This window comes from Gambusia affinis, linkage group LG02 (assembly GCF_019740435.1).
Source record: "Gambusia affinis linkage group LG02, SWU_Gaff_1.0, whole genome shotgun sequence".
Taxonomy (NCBI): domain Eukaryota; kingdom Metazoa; phylum Chordata; class Actinopteri; order Cyprinodontiformes; family Poeciliidae; genus Gambusia; species Gambusia affinis.
In genome coordinates, this window is record NC_057869.1 from 13,417,799 (window position 1) to 13,440,653 (window position 22,855).

At 39.6% G+C, this 22,855-nt stretch overlaps 2 protein-coding genes across 3 annotated transcripts; both read left to right on the plus strand.

Annotated features, from left to right (window-relative positions):
• The first annotated feature begins 1,283 nt into the window (after positions 1 to 1,283).
• Positions 1,284 to 5,433, plus strand: prrg4 (proline rich Gla (G-carboxyglutamic acid) 4 (transmembrane)). Of its 2 annotated transcripts, XM_044136942.1 has the most exons (7): positions 1,284 to 1,855; positions 1,953 to 1,961; positions 2,048 to 2,116; positions 2,203 to 2,230; positions 3,379 to 3,517; positions 3,654 to 3,848; positions 3,947 to 5,433. In XM_044136942.1, the coding sequence occupies exons 1-7, from the start codon at positions 1,835 to 1,837 to the stop codon at positions 3,972 to 3,974; spliced, it is 489 nt and encodes a 162-aa protein (XP_043992877.1). In that variant the 5' UTR covers positions 1,284 to 1,834; the 3' UTR covers positions 3,975 to 5,433. The 2 variants fall into 2 exon arrangements, with proteins under 2 accessions (XP_043992877.1, XP_043992868.1); XM_044136933.1 differs by having other exon boundaries at positions 1,285 to 1,855; positions 1,953 to 2,116.
• Positions 5,434 to 5,940: 507 nt separating this feature from the next.
• qser1 (glutamine and serine rich 1) lies at positions 5,941 to 18,826 on the plus strand. Its single transcript, XM_044136956.1, has 13 exons — positions 5,941 to 6,356; positions 8,676 to 8,785; positions 8,908 to 9,045; positions 9,203 to 12,475; positions 12,653 to 12,966; positions 13,734 to 13,850; positions 13,936 to 14,069; positions 14,166 to 14,338; positions 14,474 to 14,605; positions 14,684 to 14,781; positions 14,913 to 15,059; positions 16,199 to 16,294; positions 16,431 to 18,826. Exons 1-13 carry the CDS (start codon positions 6,247 to 6,249, stop codon positions 16,569 to 16,571), a joined length of 4,983 nt encoding a protein of 1,660 aa, XP_043992891.1. The 5' UTR covers positions 5,941 to 6,246; the 3' UTR covers positions 16,572 to 18,826.
• Positions 18,827 to 22,855: the final 4,029 nt, after the last annotated feature.

Consider the following 22,855-nt stretch of genomic DNA (forward strand, 5'->3'; position numbering starts at 1 on the left):
CAAAAGCCCCGCAAAAGCCCCAAATATCTCCATAGTTACCAAACCAAATTTAAGCATAGAGAAACATAGAGACTATTACTCAAGATGCATTTCTTTTAATCAACATAGGGAAGGATTGCCCTTAATCCTGCCAAGTATTTCAGCTGCATAAAATTGAGCCACATGTTCAAAGATAACTCATAATAATGTTATATAGAAAACAAAAATCAGGCACAAGAAGAGAGGGAATTAATCTGTAACAACAGATTCTGGACTCAAATTTGTCACTGCTTTTAAAGTTCAATTGAACAATGATACATCTTTGCACAATGCATTTCTTCAGTGCTTTACATGCTATATTGGCACACCTGGAAAAGATGTGTAAAAATGTAAAAATATAACCTGATATATAGGTTTGTAGAACTGAGACTTTTACTGGAACTGTGTGCTTTGGTTGGATGAGAACAAGATTGTGCTTTTTCAACCACAAACACCACAGGTGGTTCTGCTAAGCATGGTGGAGGATCTTAGGTCCACAGCTGTGGTCTGTTTTTCTACTAAACTTCTTAAATAGGTTCACACAAATGAAAGATTTGAAGATTCTGAAATGTTTGTTTGTATCTGTTACTGGAATGATAAAAATAAAAAATATATATGTTTTGTTTTATTTTAAGGCTTTTACATTGCTCTGCTCAGGATGCCAACGACTCCAAAGTGTTACCAAACCACAGCAGTCCAAAACACCCTTAGGATGTCCATGTTGGTGTCAGGTTACAGTAAACACCGGGGCATGATTCATGCTGAATCATATGCTATTTGAATTCACACTTTTTAGAAAACGCAGTGATCCTTCATGAGACCATGCTGAACAGGTTTAACAACTTTCTAATAACGTGAATAAAAACTTACCTAGAGGCAACTTTCTAAACGTAAGCTCATGGAAAGCACCTTTTAAATTTTAAAATTGAAAAACTGTGTATTATTTTATACTCTACACCAACTCCTTTTGATCTCTAACTTTGTGCATTTCTATACCAGAGGGATTTATTTTGGGATATGTTTTCATTTCTTTTACTAAATCAATAGTTTTTAGGATGATAGAAATTTAATGGCTTGATTACATAAGTTTTCAACAGACATGTGTGATTAAAGCCAAAAATATGATTTGTCCCTGGGTGGGGCGATAGCTTAAAAGTATCATAAGGTTCTTAGTCAGAGTTCATATTTTAATCCCACGTATTTAATATAATATTAGCATGAGTATTTCCAGTTCGGTGTGTTTCTGCTGCCATCTAGCGTTCACCTTGATGAAACGTAGTCAAGGTAAAGGTAATCGACTGATCAAGCCTTGCTCTACAGTTTCGGAGTAGCTACAGAACCGTACCTTCTGGGAAGTAACACAAGTCGTTCCTTGTTAAGTCTCTGGACCTGGTTTTATCTTTAACCTCAGTTTTGGCTACAGTTGAGGAGTTGAAGTTCGATGTAGGAAAGGGACACAGAATGGAGTTTTAATGAGTGAAATCGGACGTTTCCATTTTCGCCTTTATCAGCGTCACGAACGACAACTTGGGACTCCTACCGCTCCCTCCGATAACTTTCATTTTGTTGTTGCTGAACTCTGGACATTATTATGTGCTGCTTTGGGTTGTTTTTTTTTTTTACTTTGGAATGAAGGACTTTGATTGTGATTATTATTTTTCGCTGTAAAAGTTTGGGAGTTGTGTTTGTGGTTTGAAAGGACAGACAGTTTACGGACAGTTCGTACGTGGACCCATCATGTTGTTCGGTTTGTTCGTACTCCTTCAGCTGTTGAGCGCTGGAAACCCGGCCTCTCCGAGGAAGTTAATGTCCCAAAATGAAGTGCCAGAAGATCAAGGTGAGACTTACTTTAGGCTACTAACAGTTTTATTTGTGGCCTGCCACTTGTTTTTTCCAGATATGTCCTTTCTTAACTTGTTTGTGTCTGGTTAAAGTGTTTGCAGGTGAGTCAGACGCGAAGTTGTTCCTGAGTCGCCATCTGCTGGCCAATCGCTTTGACTTTGAAATGTTTGTTCCTGGCAACCTGGAGAGGGAGTGTAGGGAAGAAATCTGCAATTATGAGGAAGCAAGGGAAGTCTTCGAAAACATACCACAAACAGTTAAGTGTTGATACTTAGGGCTGTATATCAAAGTGTTTCTTCTAGTTTGTGTTTCTGATTGCTTGTGGGGTTTTTTTTTGTTTAGGATGCCTTTTGGAAAGAATACACCCAAGGTAAGAAATAAAAAATTAATGTGAATAATAGTTTGGATATTATGTTATTACTGTTTTGGCTTGAGTTAAGATTGCTCATTTGAATGTAGCACATACAATAGGTCTTAAATTGGGTATTAAATATGCATATTAGTTAAACTGCTATAGACCATATCGACCACTATGTGTCAGCAAAATGTTTCCTTGGGATGTGTAATGCATGCTCCATCTTAGCTTGTGGTGGTTTGAGGCTAATTTGCAACATCAGTCCAAAAGTAGGTATAGCTTACTTGGGTCTTGCAATACAAATAAAGAGTTTTGATGTAAAGCCGTGTAGAGTTATGATTAAAATTTCACACCCATTTAATTGTTTAAGAATTTTAAAACTATTTCCATTCAGTCAGGAAGTTTGTGTCTGATAGGGAATTAGATAGGAATGTATTAGATGATGTAAAATGGTGAATATACATCATTACATCATGTCAATAATCATAATTACCCATAATGCCAATAAAAGATGGGCAATATCTTTCCTATAAATGATCAGCTTTAGATATGTTTACGCTGGTGTTTTGATCATTTATCTTTGGCAATGTGCTTCAACCTCTTAATGTCTGATGGGTATCCAGTTCTGCAAAAAAAAAAAAAATGTTACTTGTGTTTATGCTGTCTAACATATTGCATGAACTAGAGGTTGTACATTTGAACATTGGACCTACCATTAGAGGATATTCAGGTAGGATCCCAATCTACTAGACTTGACTTACTTCGGAGTAGCTATAGAACCGTACCTGCTGGAAAGTAACACAAGTCGTTTCTTGTTGTGTAACTATGTTTCCTGTTGGTCATCGTAGTGTCACTGCGCTAGTCTGTCAGCAGCCTTTTAACCTGCAGAATGTTTTGCACATTTTGATGTGCGTGTTATTTGTTTTGTCAGTGCAGATTCCAAGCTGATTTCACATGTTTTTCTTATGACTAACCAATCCTATAATTATCTTCATTACTCGATCTGGGGGATAAAAGCTAATAACTTTCAGTTGTACATAAAGAGAAGTTAGAGTTTTCCATATATACATGTGTGTGTGTGTGTGTGAGTGTGTGTGTCATTGTGCTGCATCTGTTGTAGAAGATCATCTAATCTTACTTTCTGTGGTTTTGCCAATACACAGTGGAAACTCCCTCAAGGGTGGATGTAACTGGACTTCTAGTGGGACTCATCTGTGCTGGAGTGGTGGTTGTTATTCTTGGTGTCTTGATCTGGTATTTGTGTCATTCCACTTTAAAGAATGGCCTCAGCCGTCGTCCAAGGTAAGTCAGCTTCGTCCACACTTGGTAAGGTCAAGTAGTTAGAAATCTAACAAATCTTTAATGACTGGTTAGTTTCCAATTTGTTCTCTTGATGCACCAAGTATACCCTAATGTAAACATTTGCCTGTCCTCACAGTTCCATCCGAGGACGTCCTAGGAGGAGCAATGCCTCCCTAATAATGCGAAGGTTGGACGATGTCTCCAGACAGCCTGCGCTCTCTCCAACATCCGGGCCAACTTTGGATGCAGAAGACCCTCCTGGCCTACCCTCATACGAGCAGGCGATTTCAGCAAATGGACAGCACGATGCTCCGCCTCCTCCGTATCCTGGGTAATCCATGTGAACTGATACTTTTAATAATTTTCTCAACCCATTTCTCAAAAGACAAGTCATTATAACTCTTTTTTTTTTTTTTTTCTGGGTTTCAGCTCAAGACCTGGGAGTGTTCGGCGATAATCTTTTAAACAAAAAAAACAAAACAATGCAAGATAATGACTGTGAAATTAAAATTTAATTTATAAGTAGTATCTACATCATAATACTGTATCTATTTTTACGTCGTGGTGGTTTTGTACCTCTTGCACCTTTATTAAGCTGTTTTTCCCTACACAGAGAAAATGGAAGTTCAAAAGTGTGCAAAAGCATTAATTTAATTTTGGGGTTTTCTGTTATAAATAATGTAGAAGTAAGAAACATTTTTATTTTTTTTATTTTATGAAAAGTAAAATTTTTGGACTTGCCAGTTTTCGTCCAAAATTAATGTTTTCTGCAATTATCCTTTTCTTTTTGAGGTGGGTTTGCTGAGCATCATGTTCGGTGTCGTCCACAAATCTTCAGTGGGATTTAAAGCCTGACAGAGATGTGGCAAATATATTTTTAAACTTTAAGACTTTGAAATAGTTCCCAAAGAGATAGTGCACGGTTAGAATAAATTTGGACACTTTGCCATATAAAATTGCTGAAAATGAAAATATTGTTGCTGTTTAAAGAAAGAAAATGGACCAAACCGCACTTTTGGGACGTGGAGCGGTTTGCTTGTTTGTTTTCGATAATCTATTAAAGTAAGTTTTGCTCCAGCTGTAAATCAGCTGTTTATCTGAATGATGAGTGATTTAAGTTAATGAAAATCTAATTGTTCCTCGAAGGACCAGAGACGGTATGTAGCAGTGTATAAAAGTGGGATTTCTATGGATCCCATGCCAAGGAACACGGCATATTAATCTCTGTGACGGGACAGACATGACTCGGCTTGTATGAGTTCCTCACAGTAAAAGTCAGACACCGTTTGAATTTCCTTGATGGTAAAAACTGCGGTGATAGAAATGTGCTAAGCATTTCTTATGGACTGAACTACCAGCTTGGTACCTGGTGATTCACTGTTTATTTTCTTTTTTTTGTGTGTGTGTGTGCTTTTTATAAACTGTGATTTTTTTTGTTCTTACAATTTGAAGAATGTACACAGCACCAATTGTATACTAATTTCCTACTTTCCTGTCAGTCGATGCCGAGATAAATTATCATTTATACCTAATTTATTTAATTACAATAAATTATGTACATGGAGGCTTCAGGCATTTTAACGGATGCTGTTTCTTTTAAAATGATTGCAAACAATTTACTCAGTTGAGAAGTACAACAAAACCGATAGTAGTGGATTGTTAAAAAATGCAACAATTTGCTTCATCAGAACCAAAAGTTGCAGTTTGATAATCTAGTTGTTTTAAAAGTGCAGATGCAAATACGTTATGTACTTGTAAATACTTACTGAACTCTTATTTTCAAGACAGATTTATTTTTTCAAAATGTGAGAATTTGTTCTTCATTAAGCAACTGTGTTTTTCAAGGTTGTACCAAGCACAGCTGTAATTTGAATTAAAATCTTTTCTGTATTTTAAATAAAATTCTATTTTAATTATGTTTGTCTAATTATATTGCAATGCCATATTTCAGGGGTTTCTCAGTCATAAATAAATACACAATCTTTCAGTCCATTTCTTATTGGACAGATAAATTCACTTTCCATTTGAAGTTTACAAAAAAAAAGCTTTTGTTTAACCCGTACGTTTTGCACTACCGCCTTTATTAGCGCACATTTAAATGATACTTTGACACAATTTACAAATTGCTAAACGTTAGTTGGTTTAATTTGGACTTTGTTTCGGTTCATAAGTAATAATCTTTTTATAACACAATATTTTTATTATATTAGAAAATATAATTAGTTTGTTTCATGAATCCTTTTGAATACAATTAAATACATTTACCTTAATTACATAAATACACTACCTTTATTTATTTACTTGTTTATTCAAACCTGCTCATGGTCGCATAGTTTCTTTTTTGGGACATCTGGGGTCGATTTTTCGGATTAAAATTTCCCTGCTGTGTGTGTATGTGTGTGTGTGTGTGTTTCTGTCTGCAGTGTAACACAATCCATCCTTAAAAGAAGTTTCATGTAGCCCGCTAGGTGCAGCCATGTGTCCCTGCCTCAAACACTGAAGACTTCTTGCAAACTAACAAACTAACGTGACGGGAAATGAAGGAAAAATAAATCACGCAGAGAGAGGAGACACTTTATCTGGAACACGGGACAGCCTGGCGTCGGGTTTGTTTTCCTCTGCGGACCGTACACCGCTTTTCCCGGGGTCCGGTGGGTACGACCCGGGGCTGCTACGATGTGCTCCCGCTGCTTCACGAAGCTCCTGTGTGGAAGTGATCCTTTCACCGGATGATGGACAGGAACTACCCGAGCTCCAGCTTCGCGGACGCGCTGGCTGTACCACCACAGACCGTAGCTTCATGGGCCTATGAGCGCGGCTCAGTCGCTATCAAACCAAGGTAGGAGTTGAAGGAGAGGGCGGGTCACCTTCCGAAGGAAATATCGGTGATGGAGGGCCTAGTGTTTGCTTTTGGAGAGAAGTACAGAGGTTATTTTGCTTTTGAGGGACACTGAAATATGTGGATATACTTCGCGACATAAACACAGCTGTAGAGTCTAACTTGTTGGGATTTTTGAGCCGTATGTTGATACCTTCCACCTCGCTAATTTACGTTAGCAAAACAGTCCCCTATCACGTCAGTGGGCTGTAGCTAGTTAGAGAATAAAGTGTTTTTGTATCTGTATTATGAGCTGACCAGGTGTGCATATTACTTTAATTGTATTAATGTATTTTCTCCACTCGTGGTTGATAGTTGAAACCAAAGCAAATTGGACTGTTAGCAGCCAGAGCTAGTGACTGTATGACAGTTCTGGAAAGTGTTTCGTGTCGCTCTGTGTAGATTCATACTATGGTTGTTGCTGCTTATTCATTGAGAATAAGTTAGTGAAACACTGAAGGGTCTTCTGACCAAACTCGGCGATTAATGGCTCATTTGTTCATTTTGTAGTGCTTTTTTTTCTAAGCAAATTTGTTTTTATAAATATATCAGGCTTGTTTCTTTTAAAAATGATCTAAGTATTATTGTTTTTTGGCTCCCACTGTTTAAACACCCAAGGAAGCCAGGTATATTATTTAGTTATCTACTTTATAGAATGTAGCGTTCTTTTAAGTCAGCTTATCAGCAAACAGCTGCAGGATTTCTGGTACTTTGTATTTGTAAAAGGAATCAGTAAAAAGCCAGAATAACCGTAGTTTGGATCTTTACATTCACAGAAACACCTTCTGGCTGAAGGTTAGTACTTTAAATCTGGTTGACTGGTTGATTTAATTATATTTCAGAATAAAGGACTGTTGACTAACTGATGCAAATTTCTTTTAGTCTTTTATTTGTGTAGCACATTTTGAAGCAAGTTTGTAGAGTAATTTTTGCAGAAGCAAAAAAGACAAAGGGTGATATTTTTAGGAAGAAACCCAATAGACAAGAACTCAGATCAATCAGGTTCTTTCTCTTGGCAAACAGATAAAAACCTTTTGAAATTACTACTTCCCACTGTTTGGAAACCTGCAGCAGACTTTGTCTTTGGCTGCCAAACACACCAATAATGTCATATCTTGCAGCTATAGTTAGGCCTGTCACAATAACAAAATTTGCTGAACAATAAATTGTGCCAGAAGTTGTTGCAATAACTGATAATATTGTTGTTTTAGACCATATTAAAGTAATATAATGACAGTGGCATAAAAACGCAAGAACACATTCTCAGAGATTAATGAACATTAAATTCTAATGAACATTTAACACTGTAACTGGAAGATATTTAAAATCTCCAAAATAAATAAGCAAGACAGAAACAACAAATAAAATGAATTTTGAAGTCTGTGTAGACAAAATAAATTAGTTGAGAGACCAATAATGCACAAGACACAAGACTTTTGTCATCCAATTTTTGGTAGAAAGAGAGAGATGAGAAAAAGAATAAATCATGCAAATGGAAATTATTGAGCTCATTTTAATTTATTATGTGATTAATTGATTTATTGCTTAGTGCGACAGGCTTAGCTATATTAAGGATATTCAGTAACTAGTTTTAATTATTTGTCGACAGAGACAAGTTGTAGATAAAATGTTTAACCCAGTTTGAAGAAAGCAAAGACGTTTGCATGTTTTCCTAAAAACTCAGTATTTTTGCAGTGGGGCTCATCTTTATTCTGAAACTTAAATATTTATTTGAGAGTAAATAGATTAACAGTAATTTATCTGCTTTAGGTGTAGACAGATATCTGCTACTCTTGACCAGTTGTGACCAAAGTCAGCCTTCAGAGGCTTTTGTCCTACATTAATTGGGTGATTCTAAACATACTTTAATTAGAGAAATGTGTCATTAGCAGTCTACAGCAAAACATGACAGCAGGCTAAAGAAATAATTTGGTCATTTGAATTGGTTTTAGTGCATGGACGTATGCAGAACATCGACCCTTGAGGGCCGGAGATGGGCATCCCTGTCTTGTGACGGGACCAAGAAATTATGTATGTTACTGAAGCCTTGAGACGGAACCAGAAATGAAAGTTCAGCACTAAATTAATCAGACCTTTTACACTCCTGACTTAAAACTTTCCTAAAAATTCATTTTTGGAATGAATTTTCATTGAATTCAAAAATCCAATGGAATTTTTGAATTCTCTGTCTGCTCAGCCTTCACAGGGTGGCTCGGTGTTGCTTTTGAAAAAATAAAAGCAATTGGACAAATTAACTTTTTGTTTGTTTTGTGCACACAGTCCCAATTATGTTGCAGCAAACCTCGATGGGGAGCTTCTCCAACAGCAAAGCTACACTACAACGCAGCAGCTCCCCACTTACACTACAGCACACATCCCAGCAGCTGCACGTGAGTTTTAGATGCTGCAGGTTTTGTGGGACCAGTTAGCTAAATGGCTAACATTATCAAAGGCCTCAATCTTTGAGGATGATTTTAATTTAAATTGAATACTTCTTCATTTTGACTGTTAGGCACGCTTGAGTCAAGTGGTAATAATCCTGCGACTTCAATCATGAGCTTCCTGTCAGCCATGGAGTCAAGAAGTCTTCAGACTGGTCCTGTTAGTGCCTCTTTGCTTCCTCCTTTTAGACCACCATCTTGGACTACTGGTAAGAACACAGACAATGGAGTTTGTGTATAAACAGACCTAATCTGCTTGATGATTTTAGAAGTCGTTCTTTTTTGTAAGCTCACAAATTATGCACAATGTATCCTTTTGCTTTGTGCATGCTGGGCTTATTACAGATTTTGATTTCTTCTTTGTAGGTGCCAACTCTTCCACCACAGAGCTGTATCTGACTGGTGCTCTGCCTTCCACGGCCAGTTTCCCCTCTCCTGCTGCTCTGTCCTCCTTTCAGCACACAGGTGCCTACCCACCCAGGAGCTATGCTGCCAACACATCCCTTACACTTCCAGATCCTGCTTTCAGCACTTCCACCAATGGGCTGTTTCCTCACCATGACCCACTGCTTAATCTTAAACAAAGCCAAGCTGTGATTCCCACTGCCCTGACTTTCAATCACCTCTCTACACCCTCTCTGGGCTCGGCTCTGCCTGTGCAGTCCTCCACTTACCGCTCAGCCCAGGAATCAGCCCCCCACCTACTACAGCCCCAGTTTGGTCTTCTTCCTTCTGCTCTGCCCGTCACTCATGGTGCCTCACAGTCCTATGGGGCCACAATTTTCTCTGGCTCTATTGAGAGAGCTCTTCAGCGTGAATGTAGTGTAATAAAGCACCACCAGAGGCCTTCAAGTAGCCACATGCCCAATTCAGAGGACTCCCTGCAGGGGTATTTTGGCTCTGGCAGTGAAACGGATATGTCTTACCAGCAGGACCCGTCTCGTCACACACCAGTGTCCTGCAGTCCGTCTTCAAGAACAGACTCCACCCAAGGAGTCAATGGGTCTCCACAATCTAAAAGCGATTGTGGAACACAACCGTACTCATCCACTTCTTTGCTGAAAAATAAAGATGCTTCTTCCCGACTGAATTCACATTCTGCTGGAGATGAAGAGAATCACACTCAGAACTTGAGAACAGGGTCTCCGGACCGTTATTCTTCTCCTACTGAGAAGCAGAACTCTGTCATTGCTAATCAACAAGCGGTGCAGCTGTCTGGCCTAATGTCAGATAGTTTGTCTCAAAATTACATGGCTCCACAAACGCAGTCACAGACCTCCCATTCCCCCTCAGAGAAACTCTCCTCACTTTACACTACTTTGCCATCCCACTCGAGTCACTGTGACAACGTGGCTCCCGTTAGCCAAGCTCTTATTTATACAACCACTCCTGGGCTGAACCAAGAGCAGATCCAGTACGGAGCCCAGGTCCACAGATTCTGTCAAGAAAATTTCTCAGACAGCTACTCCAGTGCCCACTCTCAGGGGCCCCCAAATCTGACGTTTACCTCTCAGCCGCAGGAGCAAGCTTCAGCAACACATTCTCAAAGTTACAACATGGGACAATCCCTCAATACTGCGTTCCAATCCACATGTGTGCAAAGTCTTCCTACTTCAAATTCTTTGGTGGATTATAGCCACATGCAGGACTCAGTTGCAGGTAAAGCGCATACCAGTGTGTCCCACCAACAGACACAGCCTCACAGTGTTTTATCCGTACCTTTGCCTACATACTCTTCACCTGCTCAACCCATACAGAATGACATAAGATCCTCCATACAAGAAACAGATCCAACATACGCCAAACAAAAGCTTGAAGAACTTCCATCCAGGGACATCGAGGCTCTACAGCAGGTGTCCATGGTTTCTGTTGCTGATAATAGCATGGCTTCTCACAACAATGTCATCTATGTGGTTTCAAAAATGGATGATCACAAACCACAGAGTGTTATACGAAGCAATTCTCGCTCTGACGAACAATTCCTGGGACTTGGCCATGCAAATTCGGCACAGGCAAAGGATGAACATGTAGGTTGCATGACCCAGCAGCAGATTTGTTTAGGCAGTGCTGATGGTCATGAAGTTGCTAACTCAGAGGGTTCAAATACCTCTGTTTCATCACATGGGCCTCTCAGTTCAGAGCATCTTAACCAACAACTCAAATCTCCTGAGCCACACCAACAAAATCAGCAAACCCACTCTCAGCCACAGGGTCAAATTCCAGCTACTCGCTCTCAATTTATGTCAGTCCCCAGCTCTCAGGTGCTTCTTGAGCCCAACCAGATGATTCTGGTCCAGCAACCTCTTGTCCACCAAAGTCAGAACTCTTCAAAGCTAGCACCAATGCAGGGTGTCCAACCAACCCAGTGTTTGGGTCCAGTTCACGTACAGTACCTCCAGATGGATCGAGGCCTGCTTTGCACAAATGTCTCTAATGAACTCCAGAGTCAGCAGACTGTGGTCATGTCTGAACCAAGCTCAGAATGCTCTTCCTCTAAACACCATTACAGCCAGACAGCAAGTCAGCAGCCAAATGATAGCAAGAACCAGTTTGCTCTTAACTCTATTTGCTTTCCAGACTCTATGCTCCTGGCAGATGAAAGAAATATTTTGTCAAATGTTGATGACATCTTGGCTGCCACTGTGGCGGCTTGTGGTGTCACACCTCAAGATTTTGTCAAAGCTGCATCGTCCGCTGAGGCTGAAATGACTGCAAGGGCAAGTCCTGTTGATTCCAAAGGTCAGCTCCTGACTGTGGATATAAGCCAGATGTCACCCAGTTTTTCCTCATCACAACATCCTGCCATCACCAACACTCACTGCCAAACTATCAGCATGACACTAAATGGTGCTCAGATGGCTACAGACAGCCAAGATCAGGCTGCTCGCCACAACAGTAACATTAATCTTGTCATGAATGGAGATGGAATGACCTCTGAGAGTGGCTACCACTCAGCCAGACAGGTGTTCAACTCTCCAGGTGTCCACAATGGAGTTCAAGAGACTACAAAATGTGCAGAAACACAAGAATGTCCGGGTAGTGACGACTCGCCAAAAAAGAAAGCACGCTCCAAGTCCTTAACCAAACCTTGCAGTTCTGAGGACAGTGAGGGACTGACTAGACCGGCTAAGCGCAGTGGACAAACTAAGCGTCAAAACTCACGGGGCAGTGATGCCACTCCTCCGTCTGCCTCAAGTAGCACACAGGACAGTTGTCCTCAGCATGAAAGAATCAGGCAGAAGATCCGTGAAGTGGAAGAGAAGCAGCCAGAGGTCAAAACCGGTTTCCTTGGCTCCTTCCTAGACTTTATCAAATCTGGCCCCAAACAGCAGTACTCCCCAAGCTCTACAAGAAGTAGCAGTCGTCCAAGAAAACCATCCTCCTCCTCCAAACTGAGCACTTTGCCTCCTTTGCCACCCAAAGTGCCCACTCTTCCTGGACCGTTGCTTCCCCAGAAGAATCCAGGTTTGAGCTCCCAGCAGAAACGTTTGGACGAGGATCTACACAAGAACTTGGAGACGTTGCCATCGTTCAGCTCAGACGAAGAGGAGAGCACTGGGAAGAATCAAGCTCTGAGGAACAGTATCAGCTCAGCTCTCTCAGCTCTGGATGAGACTTCAGATCGGAAAACGACTATGGGTAATAGCATCCTACCTTTTGAAATTTTTCATGCTGTTTTTTGCTGTAATGGAAAATAGTTTTTTATCAGACAGGAAAAGCTTTGCACAAATATGCTAAAACTCTTGATTGACTCATTAATTCAAAAATAAGTTAACTCCTCATCATTATTTTTCTACCTTTCTACTCCCTCTTCAGATAACCAAATTCAGGTTACAGTCATGAAGCCTGTCCAGCTTCCCACCATCCCTCTCACCATCACCCAGATTTACCTGCCACCAGTATCCGCCCCTGCTGTGGTGATCCCTGCACCAACCACAGTCTCAGGAGAGAAGGAGTTTATGACCAAAGAGAAATTAAAAGAGACACCGTCAGGCGAGTTAGCTGTGCAGCTTATGAGCGTTGCCTTGGAGGGGCTGACTGACGATGAGCCGTCTGACAGCGGGGGAGAAGGGATGTATCGAGAGAGAGACGAGTTTGTCATCAGGAATGAGGACATTGAAACCTTTAAGGTATTTGAAGTTTAACAGTGGGAATCAGAGTTGTGCTTCTGCGCCTTTAGTATTACAAACTATGCATGTGACTCCTGCCTGCCACTCTGTTTAGTAACTCTCATCAGAGATCTGGCATCCAAAAAACAGGTCTCCACAAACTAAAGCGGCACCAGACATCATGCTGGACCTTTGACCAATCCGGTGCTGTCTAAACACCAGCTATATCTGGTGGAATTTATAGAATCATAAACATAAAATATTTAAGAATATCTATTACATTTACTATCTCCCACTTAATGCATACACTGCAAATATTTGTTGTGTTGTTGCACATTAGATCACATCATTGACACACCCCTGATAGCACAGAATGGTTTAGATCATGTGGGAAAAAATTAGGCCATATGATTTCAAAACTTGTTCCACTCTTTTTGTGACAAATACACAGTATAATTCAACAGAAAAACGAACAAATCTGCTACGGAGAAAAGAATAAAAAAATGAAAAGTTACACTAACAGGATTGCATAGGTGTGTTTAAGCTTCATCTTTTATTGTGGTTTGGTGCGAGTCTATCAGCCGCTCACATTTTGGCTAGCCTACCTTGATAAAGTTCTTTTGGTCATCATGGCTTCAGCTAAGTGTTCGTACACCAAAAGCTTTTCTAAGATTAACAAGATTAAATTAATTGCATGTCTTTTTTTTTGTTTGTTTGTTTGTTTCATAATTTAATTTGCTGTGAAGCCTTGAAGTCCCCCTTCTTTTACATCTTTTGCACGACTTCAGGTCACAATGAGGGCAGGAGTGGAGCCTCCAGCTATTTGGAAGGTCCAGAAAGCACTGCTGCAGAAATTTGTGCCTGAGCTGAAAGATGGGAAGAGAGTGTTTTCTGCCACAAACAGTGTGAGTTAAATCTGTCTCTGGATGCACGAGGATTCAAACACTCTGTCTCCTCTCAACATGTGACCCTTTTTCCCTGGCACTGCAGTACCTTGGATACTTTGGTGATGCAAAGACGATGTATAAGAGAGTGTATGTGAAATTTCTGGAAACGGTTAACAAAAGGGAGTACGTGAGAGTTTGTAGTCGGAAACCACGCAGCAAGCCTATGAGTTCACTAAAGTAAGTTGATAAATCTAATTTCATACATTTGTTAGAGTGACTTTTCAGTTGTGTAACTGCTCTCTCTGTCTGTCTGTCTGTCTGTCTGTCTCACAGGGCTATTCAGATGAAAGCTTTGCTGGGCCTGACGGATCCACCTTCATCAGCTCCCCAGAACCATAAGCCCCGCCCCAAACAAGTGAAGCCACGGGCAGAACCGCCGCCCAAGAAGAGGAAGAAATGGAAGGAGGAGTTTTCGCCCACCCCCTCAGGATCATCTGCAGAAGAAGGTACTGAGGAGGATTTGAGAATATACTTTTGTTTTACAGAAATATTTGGATTTTTCATTTAACTTTAACTTGAATCTGTGTTTGTTTGTTTGTCTTTGCTGTTTCCTGAATTTTTCTGTCTCTGTTACACTTCAGAGTTAAACCCTCCATTTGCTTCAAGGCTCCTCAACACACGTACTACGAAAGAGACTTTCAAAAGCTTTGTTGAGCTTCTCATTAGTGTTGCTTTGGATGAAGATGTGATGGCAGCACTGGAGAGGGCAAATGGTTTGTGATCTACATTTCCAGTGTCACCTGACTTCTCTTAGTTGGGGTTTAGAGTATTGTTCATGTGTTTTATAACAGATGAGTTGCTGCTGCCGCATATGAAGAAGGTAGATGGGATAATCACTGACATCAGGAAACGCTTGCTTAACAAACTGCACATAGGGCAGGTCTTAAAGGTGAGTTTTTCTAATAACCTTACACATCTACCTTAGTGAACAAAGCTAAAGGGCACATATACAAACATGTTTTGTCTTTTTAACTTAGCTGAGTTTTTTTTTTTTCTTTTTTTATTGTTGTTGTTTTCCAGACAGCTCTAGACAGCTTCCCAGAGATCTCAGTGGTGACTGAGCTGAAGAAGGATGGGGAATCCCCAGCCTTTAAGGTACGTCTCAGTGGGAGGGCTTACAACAAGAAGACGATGAAGTCCTACAAGTTGCCAAACAAAGTGCCTCAGGTCAGACATGTTCGTCATTTATCAGAATGTTTCATTACATGATTTGTCCAGGAGAGGGCGCAGCATCACCAGTTGTCCTTCTCCTGCATTCCTGTCCTCCAACCCATATCCCCCTGCCACACTGCTTCCTATTTCAGAGGTTTTTCTTCTCTAACGCCCTATTAAAGGTGGACTTGTATCTCAGCAGCCTGTTATGGAGGTGTGACCAGGCTTTTCAATGGCCAGCCAACTTTGAACAAGTGCCCTGAAGCAAGGAAACATCAAAAATTTGCAAGAGAAAAAGCTCCTAGTATTAGGCTTGGATGCTCTTGTTCTATTTCTCTAAAATGAATTTCAAGAGGAAGTATCCATAACATTTAGTTTGCTAGTTACAAGTTTTTAACTTATTCTTCTATGTCAGATTCACGGGCCAATTAGAATATCCCTTTTAGTATTTTGTTATTTTTTTAGTTAAACTCTTATGATTCAGATGCGTTACACATCTTAAACTTTAATTTCTGGTAATCTTGGTGATTATGGCTTGCTGCTTGTGAAAATCCAAATATTGATCTCTTAGAAAATCGGAATACTAAATATAAGACATTTAAGGAAAAAATAATGCAGAAATTTCTGACTACTGAACCATGAACCTTTTTACTGTACAATTTAAGCATTTCATACTTGACCATGGATACACAACTGAACTTGCATAAATTTCTGCTTCACAGTGACATAGTATAGAAGTTCAGGTTAATTTAATAACGGCCTCCATTTTGTCTTCATCATCATTGGGTCTGGTGTCTCTCATCTTTTCTATGGGGTAAAGGTCACAACTCAAAACTGAGCGACAGCCCAGTGCTTTTTTATTTTTTATTTTTTCATAATAAGACGCTTTTGACATCTCAGGGTCTTTGCGATGTTCTTAATTTCTAAAAAAGTAGAATATCAATGTTTCATTAGCTACAAGCTAAAGTTATCAAAACTTAAGGAAATTATTGAAATATGATTTGTATTTGATAACTGCTTGGAATAACATTGTAATTATCTATGAGGTTTTGAGTTGTGCATTTGTTGCTGTTCTAGATTATTTAATACAGAAGCCAATATTTTCCTACTTTTGCTTTGTGGTGTTCTTCTTACATCACCTCTTCCCCTTCTAGGAGTACACAGTGGAGCAGCAGAAAACTCAGTGGTTCTCTCTGTACCACTCTTTGCAGCATTACAAATACCACACATACCTCATGTGTAAGGACGAGGTGAGGAGTCGCCTACAGCTTCTGCTGGTTGCTAAATTTGTTTATTATTATGCGATTTTGATCTAACCCATACAAATTGATCTGCAAACATTTCCTGCATGCTGCTCCTCAGAGTCTGTTTGTGTCTGTCGTCTAGATTGCGTCGCTGCGGGTGCGGGCTGGCGACCTGGGGCAGGAGGAGACCGTCCAAAAGTGCCTGGAGAACGGAGCCTGGGTGGACGGGCTCTTTGATCGCTTTGGAGAGCTAATCAGTCAAGTGCAGCAGGTCTGCAGATGATTTAGCCTGGGCAGACTCGACGTAAGAAGAAATACAAGGGGAAGCTAAGGCAAAGTTTGTCGCTTAAACTCAAATGGATGCCTTGAAGTCACAGCGGAAGCAGAGACTGAGTGTGGAGTGGATTCCCCTCCAGCCACTGAGATGTCAGGAGTAAAACACAAAGCTGTAACTTGATCAACTAAAGACTTTGTTTCGCGAGGCACTTCGGAGCAATTCCACGTAGGGCAACTCCTTTTCTTTGTACGTTTTTATAGTTTTAAAAGCCATCTTTTTATGAGCCTTTTTTTTTTTTTTTTATAGGTTTCTGTTGGCTTTTGTACTCTCCTTTATTTTTGGCTAAATGCCATAGGATAACCCTTAATTGTGTTCTAGATAGAAAACAATTGATAGAGGAAGTAGAGTGGGACAAATGAAAGGCAGAAAACTGATTAAGTACCATTTTAACAAGCCTTCATCAATCACTTAAGTAGGCTTACATACAGAGTTGATATATTGTACAAAATTGAGTATATATAAAGTATTACTGTACTTCATACTGTTAGATAAACATCCATTGTTTAATGGAGTGCCAACCTCTCCATGTGTAATGTACATTTTGTGGAAAGAAAAGCGAGAGGTGAGACCTGCAGACGTTCTCTTGTTGAGCTGAGCGGCTGCAAACGATGTGCGTCTAACTTTAATGCATCGGACGCCTTTCCCCGCCTGAGGTGCGTTTTGATGGAACCAGCACCAGTTCCTGGTTTTCTTCTAGCAGAAATCATTACCTTGAATTATTTCAAGGTAAAGTGAAATAACTAGTGGTTGTCTTTATATTGCTTTATATACAAAGCCCACATTTTATGACAAATATATATTTTTCACAGAAGCAATTGTTGTTGTTCTTAGGAGACATTGGATTTTTTTTCATTGTCTTTTTTTTTTTTACGTTTCTCCTCACAAACGAATGTGAGCCAGAAATGTTGATATCACTAATTCTCGCTGCTTGCAGATGCAGTTTGTAAATAAAATGGCACATATGCTAAATGTGTTTTGGTGTGTTACGCACTGTGCAAGCAAGGCTTACTTCTTAAAGTCTAGGGAAAAAGTTATATTTGTTACCAGATTAAATAACTGCATACAGCGTCTTTCCTACAAGGTAAAGTTGTGTTAAAATAATGAGGTTAATTAATCTCTCACTAGGTAGCATATTTCCATGTTGAACCGTCTAGAAAAAAAAAATCTGCGTTTGATTTTTTTTTTTTTTTTTTTTTTTTTTTTTATTTTGTCCTTCCGAAATATTTATGCAAAGTCTTTGTTATTCATAACGACCCCTGTACAATAAATGGAACCTAATCATTTTGTAATTCATATTACACCGTTTCTGTTGACAAGAGTGTCTTAATATCTTCAATCCTTGACATGTTTGTTTTCCTGGGCTCTAAATGTTTGTCTTAGTCCCGCTGTAAGATAGAAAGGACAACAAGCCATTTAAGTAAGGCAGAGGTCTGTTTTTTTGTTGTTTTTTACCTTGGACCGGTTGCCACTAATATACTAGCATCAGTTCTGATTCAAACCAGAGCTGATAAAAATACCAGCAGTTGTGATGCATCCCTGAAGACGATTTAGAGTAAACAGTCCATCGAATGTGGATGGTTTTAGGTTGTGAGAGGAGGAATCACTCGTACACAAGAACACACAAACTCCGTGGAGGAAGATGAAACTGGGAGCTTCTCATTGACGCCCTCTTGTTGCACCATGATCAGGTCAGAGGAAAATGATGAAAACAAATCAATGAATCTCAATTTTAGGAAAACGCAGTAAAATAAGACTTCTTGGTGTCGCAAAGTCTTCGTAACAGCTGCTTGTTTGGAGACGATGCCAGTAAAACTTCTTGTTTTCTGTAGTCTTTAGGTACTTTTAGAGTGGCTCACTTGAACTCTGAAACGCCAGAAAGTGGGTTCTCATTGTGTTATTCATATGGTGATGATGATTCAAATTGTGGCTAAATCAACATAGAAATGTGAAAACAGACACATCATACTCCTGATTCTTTGCAGTACAAAGCTGAAAAAAATCCTCTGAGCTAAAGAGGACGACACATTTGACCGGGGCCTGGACTCTGGACCATCTAGCAGCACTGTGCGGAGAGGAATGCTCAAAAATCCAAATCAGTGCTGATAAAAGTGTGAAATGGAATAGAATAAAGAGCATTCTACTTACGAAAGAGCGTCTCAAAAGTTGATGCAGGTGATTTGTAAAAAAAATAAACTATTAAACTATCCAGGAAACACAGCGTGTCAGTAAATATGTTGTGTTTTACATAGCTACATGAATTTATCAGATGATTAAAAGTAAAAACACAAGATTAGACTACCTTAACAATTGAACAGCAATGAAGTGGTTTTAATTCGCATGCAGTAATAAAACTGTCATTCCTCTGTGTCAACAGGAATATACTAGAAAATTTACACGCCACTGATTCTCTTTTGGGAGTGAGAACTCTGGGAAATGGAGATTCTAAGTATAGTCGGCTGTGGTGTAAACAATTTCATTAGAACTTTTTTTCCCAGAAAATCGTAGTTAGTCGTAGCCTACTTTTTTTTTTTTTTTTTTTTTTTTTTTTTGCAAACGCCTTGGCACTTGGTTTAAAAAACTATGTCAGCAATACATTATTCTTGTTTTGCCTTTGTAGCTCAGTCTACAGGGGTCAGTTAAAGTTAAACTTTACCAAATTGTTGAGTGTTTTCATGCTAATGTTGGCTTACATTCTCTAATGGGCCACGGCAAGGAGAGAAAGCAGCAGCGAGGCTCGCCCACCAAACTCTCATAACCCAACAGCGACCGGCTGGCTGACCAACAGGGTCTCGGGGCGGATGAATAAAATGTGACGGAGAAGCAACAATGCAGGGGGGAAATTTACTGGCAATCCACAAAACACAAAAGTGCTTCTGTGGTGCAGTTACAGCACTGTCCTCTGTCCTTTAGAGCCGGACAGTGGAATGGGGGTGGAGGATAGTCCAGTTAGGCATGCACTTGGGATTCCAGCCGGGGCACAACTGGAAGGAATGGACTCTAAGAGTCTGCTCTCCAGATGAAAATCACATGAATTGCTAATGCCCTGTATCATTCCATATGTGGGAGTCAGACTGAGGGGACCTTCAGGCTCTGTGACGATGTGAGGAGGGCGCAGAAACACGATTGCTCTCTGTTGCGTTGGACTGAAAAACATTCTTGGCTTTTGAAATTTCTCTTCATGAGACATTATCTGCTGAGTGATGATGTAGTTTTATGTTTCATCTTGTGTGGAAACGCACTGAAAGTTTTGCTTCTTCGTAAAACATCCTTTGCTATGCGAGGCTCAGACCTGTGGTTACATTGTTATTACATGTCCTTAAATGTCCAATTGGTTTCTACAAATCAGATTCTGCTGATAGCTTCAACGTAATATTGGCTTAAACAACATATATATACAGTACCCTGCAAAGTTCATTTCAATTCAAAAATACCCTTTTGATCCCAAAGAGAAATTAAATGTTGAAAACAATTTTATCAAAACGTTATTGTAGATGGTGATGGCTGTGGGCAGGAAAGGTCTCCTGTAGCTGTCTGTACTACAACAAATTTGAAGAAGCCTCTGACTGAAGACACCCCTTCGAAACCAAAATGACAGTCTGAATGTGTAAATACTTTTTAAGGCCTTGCACTTTGCATTGAATGACACCTTCTGAGAACATTCCCCAGGATATTTGTCATCATCTTCACTTCATGCAGAATTTCATGACTAGTACGTAGGAGAAACAAAAGGAAGTATGCAAAGCCTTCTAGGCTCATCGAAAGCAGCAGGTGGAGACTCTTTGTGTGAAGTTTACAAAACACCAGCATATCACGCAGCAGCACATTCAGATGAGAAGCCGGCAAACCAGTTCAACCCTCTGCTTGAGATTCCTGGCACTGACTGGGTTACATTTCCTCCAGTATGTGTAAACAATAGAAATATGGAGCAACAGAAAAGGCTGAGGCATCCTACTTGCTCTGTAAAGCAAGACAACGTGTGGAGGTTTTATAGGACTTTACTCTTTACACATCAAGTTAGATGTTTACAACTGACCATTAACAGTTTTTATCTTTACGAGTGTATGCGTTTCCTCTACTGGCTTTGACAATATCTCTGATGTATTCTGTTGTTCCCTTTGTTTCCATGAGAAAATGTGAGAGCTTCTCGCTCCCATAAAGTAATGTTTCTGTTTGCCTGTTCTCATTCTAGATAAAACCTCCTAGTCACAGCAACACATTCAGTAGAAAAATTCTTCATTTATAACACATTTGAAATGCAATTTGTGTAATTAGCGGCCAGCAGTCTGATCCTCTTCAAAGAGGTAAAAGATTACAAAAAAAAATGGTATAACAGTATAATTAAATCACACTTTAATTGGTATAGCACCTTAAAATGTTGGCGATAACACTGTAAGGCTTGAAAACAGCACCTTCCTCCCTATCTGGGGGATACAAAGACATGTTCCCAAGGTCAATATGCGCTACAGTGTCAACTGTGACAAAAAGATCAGCACAACTGTTGAGGAGAAAACATCGCCGTGGCCCCCATGTTTACAAAAAACAGTGAAGAAGACAAAACATACAGGCACAAAATACAATCTGACTTTTCGTGAAACTAATAACGTATTTAGTGGAAAATAAAAATGATAAATAATCCAACAACTAAATAAAAGTATGTTTTAATCATGATAATTGGAATATTTATAAACCTGACACCAGAATCCTGGTTAATGTTTTTACAGCAGAGTTTTGAAGCGGTTTCAATTGGGATTTTTTTTTTTACTAGCAATAAGAGCATCACAACAATCTAATACAACCACATTGTTGGCATTAGCTATTATGTAAATATTTTTCAGATTAATAAATCCAGTTTTATATTTAAAGCGTCTCTTAACCCTGAAGCCGGACCTCAAAATGACTCCTGTTCATTTGCCCGATCTTCAAGCTTTACTTCAAGATTTTCTCTCCGAGTTTCAGAATCCGTCGTTGGGATGGAATTATAATCCAGTTTGTGTTTTCAGGACAGGCAGCAATATGAAGCCGTTAGTCATAGGAATGAACTGACAAAAGCCTGATTAATAAATTGTCAATTCACTGACGAGGCGCGAAGGCAGGCATGTTACAAATGTCATTACTTTCGTCTACGGGTTTTCAAAACACCACATAAATCCAAAGTAAAGTCAAATAGCTTAAAAAAAGTTTGATATTTTAAAATGACGGAATAACCCTATAAAGAAACCAAAATGAAGAACCCTTTCTTTAGAGCTTTAGAGCTTTAAGCAGTTCCTTCTAAGGTTTGACAGGATTTTAACTCATTTCCCTAAGGATTATTCTAAATGCTTTTAACATATAAACAAAGACCTAACATGTTCAACATGTTCACCGATCATGGAGTGAAAGAGGGCTCAGTGTTTATTCTTAAGGATTGTGATCTAACCAGTTTGTCACAGTTGCATGCCTCACCCTTTGCAACTCATTTCCCCCCTGATAAGAGCTTCAGTCTCCTTCAGGAACACCATCCTGACAGCTCCATCTTACCGCTGCGTCTAAAGACTTTTCGGGCAATGAAATAAATCCAGATCTTGAATTTTCTCAGCCCATGTCACCATAGATGCCATCAACACGTGGCATTGTCACCTGAGACATCTTCAGTCACATGCTCCAAACCTCTATGACGCACATAGTTGCTCTGGCTGAAGGAGGAAAGGAAAAAAAAAAATTCCAACATGTCTTGTGTCCATTTTGTGTTTTACGGTTTGAATCTGAAACTGCTTGACTATTTTTTTTTTTTTTGTTTTTTTGGGGGGGGGGTTTGGTTATTTTTTTTTTCTACCTCTTGATGAATCCTCTTCTTATTTAAAGGTGTAACCTGGTCAAATGTGTCCCCATAATTGGAGGTGTGACTTTGTGAATAGCTATGAAAAATCCGACTGGATTTTTTGTGTGTATTTCCTCATTAGTGTTATTCTTTTAGCACAATAAAGCCTATTAGAGTAAACTAGAAGACAGGGGACGTGATTGTAACTCGTCTGTTACAAATAAGTAGAATTCTTCACCTGTGCTAAAGCTGTTATAGTCTTTAATGTTTGGGGTTTTTTTTTTTTTTTTTTTTTACCATAGTTTCAACTCTGACAGAAGTCTCCAAATTGAAGAAATAATCGCAGTAATGCTCGTTTTGTTAGATTTCTGGGACTCTGTTCGACTGCTCGTTGTGGGGTCGGGGAGTGAGGGCGACATAAATAATGCATGAT

Coding starts and splice junctions, on each gene's coding strand:
- prrg4 (XM_044136933.1), top strand. CDS start 1,756: ATGTTGTTCGGTTTGTTCGTACTCCTTCAGCTGTTGAGCGCTGGAAAC. Junction 3,518..3,653: donor GGCCTCAGCCGTCGTCCAAG/GTAAGTCAGCTT, acceptor CTGTCCTCACAG/TTCCATCCGAGGACGTCCTA. Junction 3,849..3,946: donor CCGCCTCCTCCGTATCCTGG/GTAATCCATGTG, acceptor TCTGGGTTTCAG/CTCAAGACCTGGGAGTGTTC.
- qser1 (XM_044136956.1), top strand. CDS start 6,247: ATGATGGACAGGAACTACCCGAGCTCCAGCTTCGCGGACGCGCTGGCT. Junction 14,339..14,473: donor AGGATCATCTGCAGAAGAAG/GTACTGAGGAGG, acceptor GTTACACTTCAG/AGTTAAACCCTCCATTTGCT. Junction 14,782..14,912: donor ACATAGGGCAGGTCTTAAAG/GTGAGTTTTTCT, acceptor GTTGTTTTCCAG/ACAGCTCTAGACAGCTTCCC.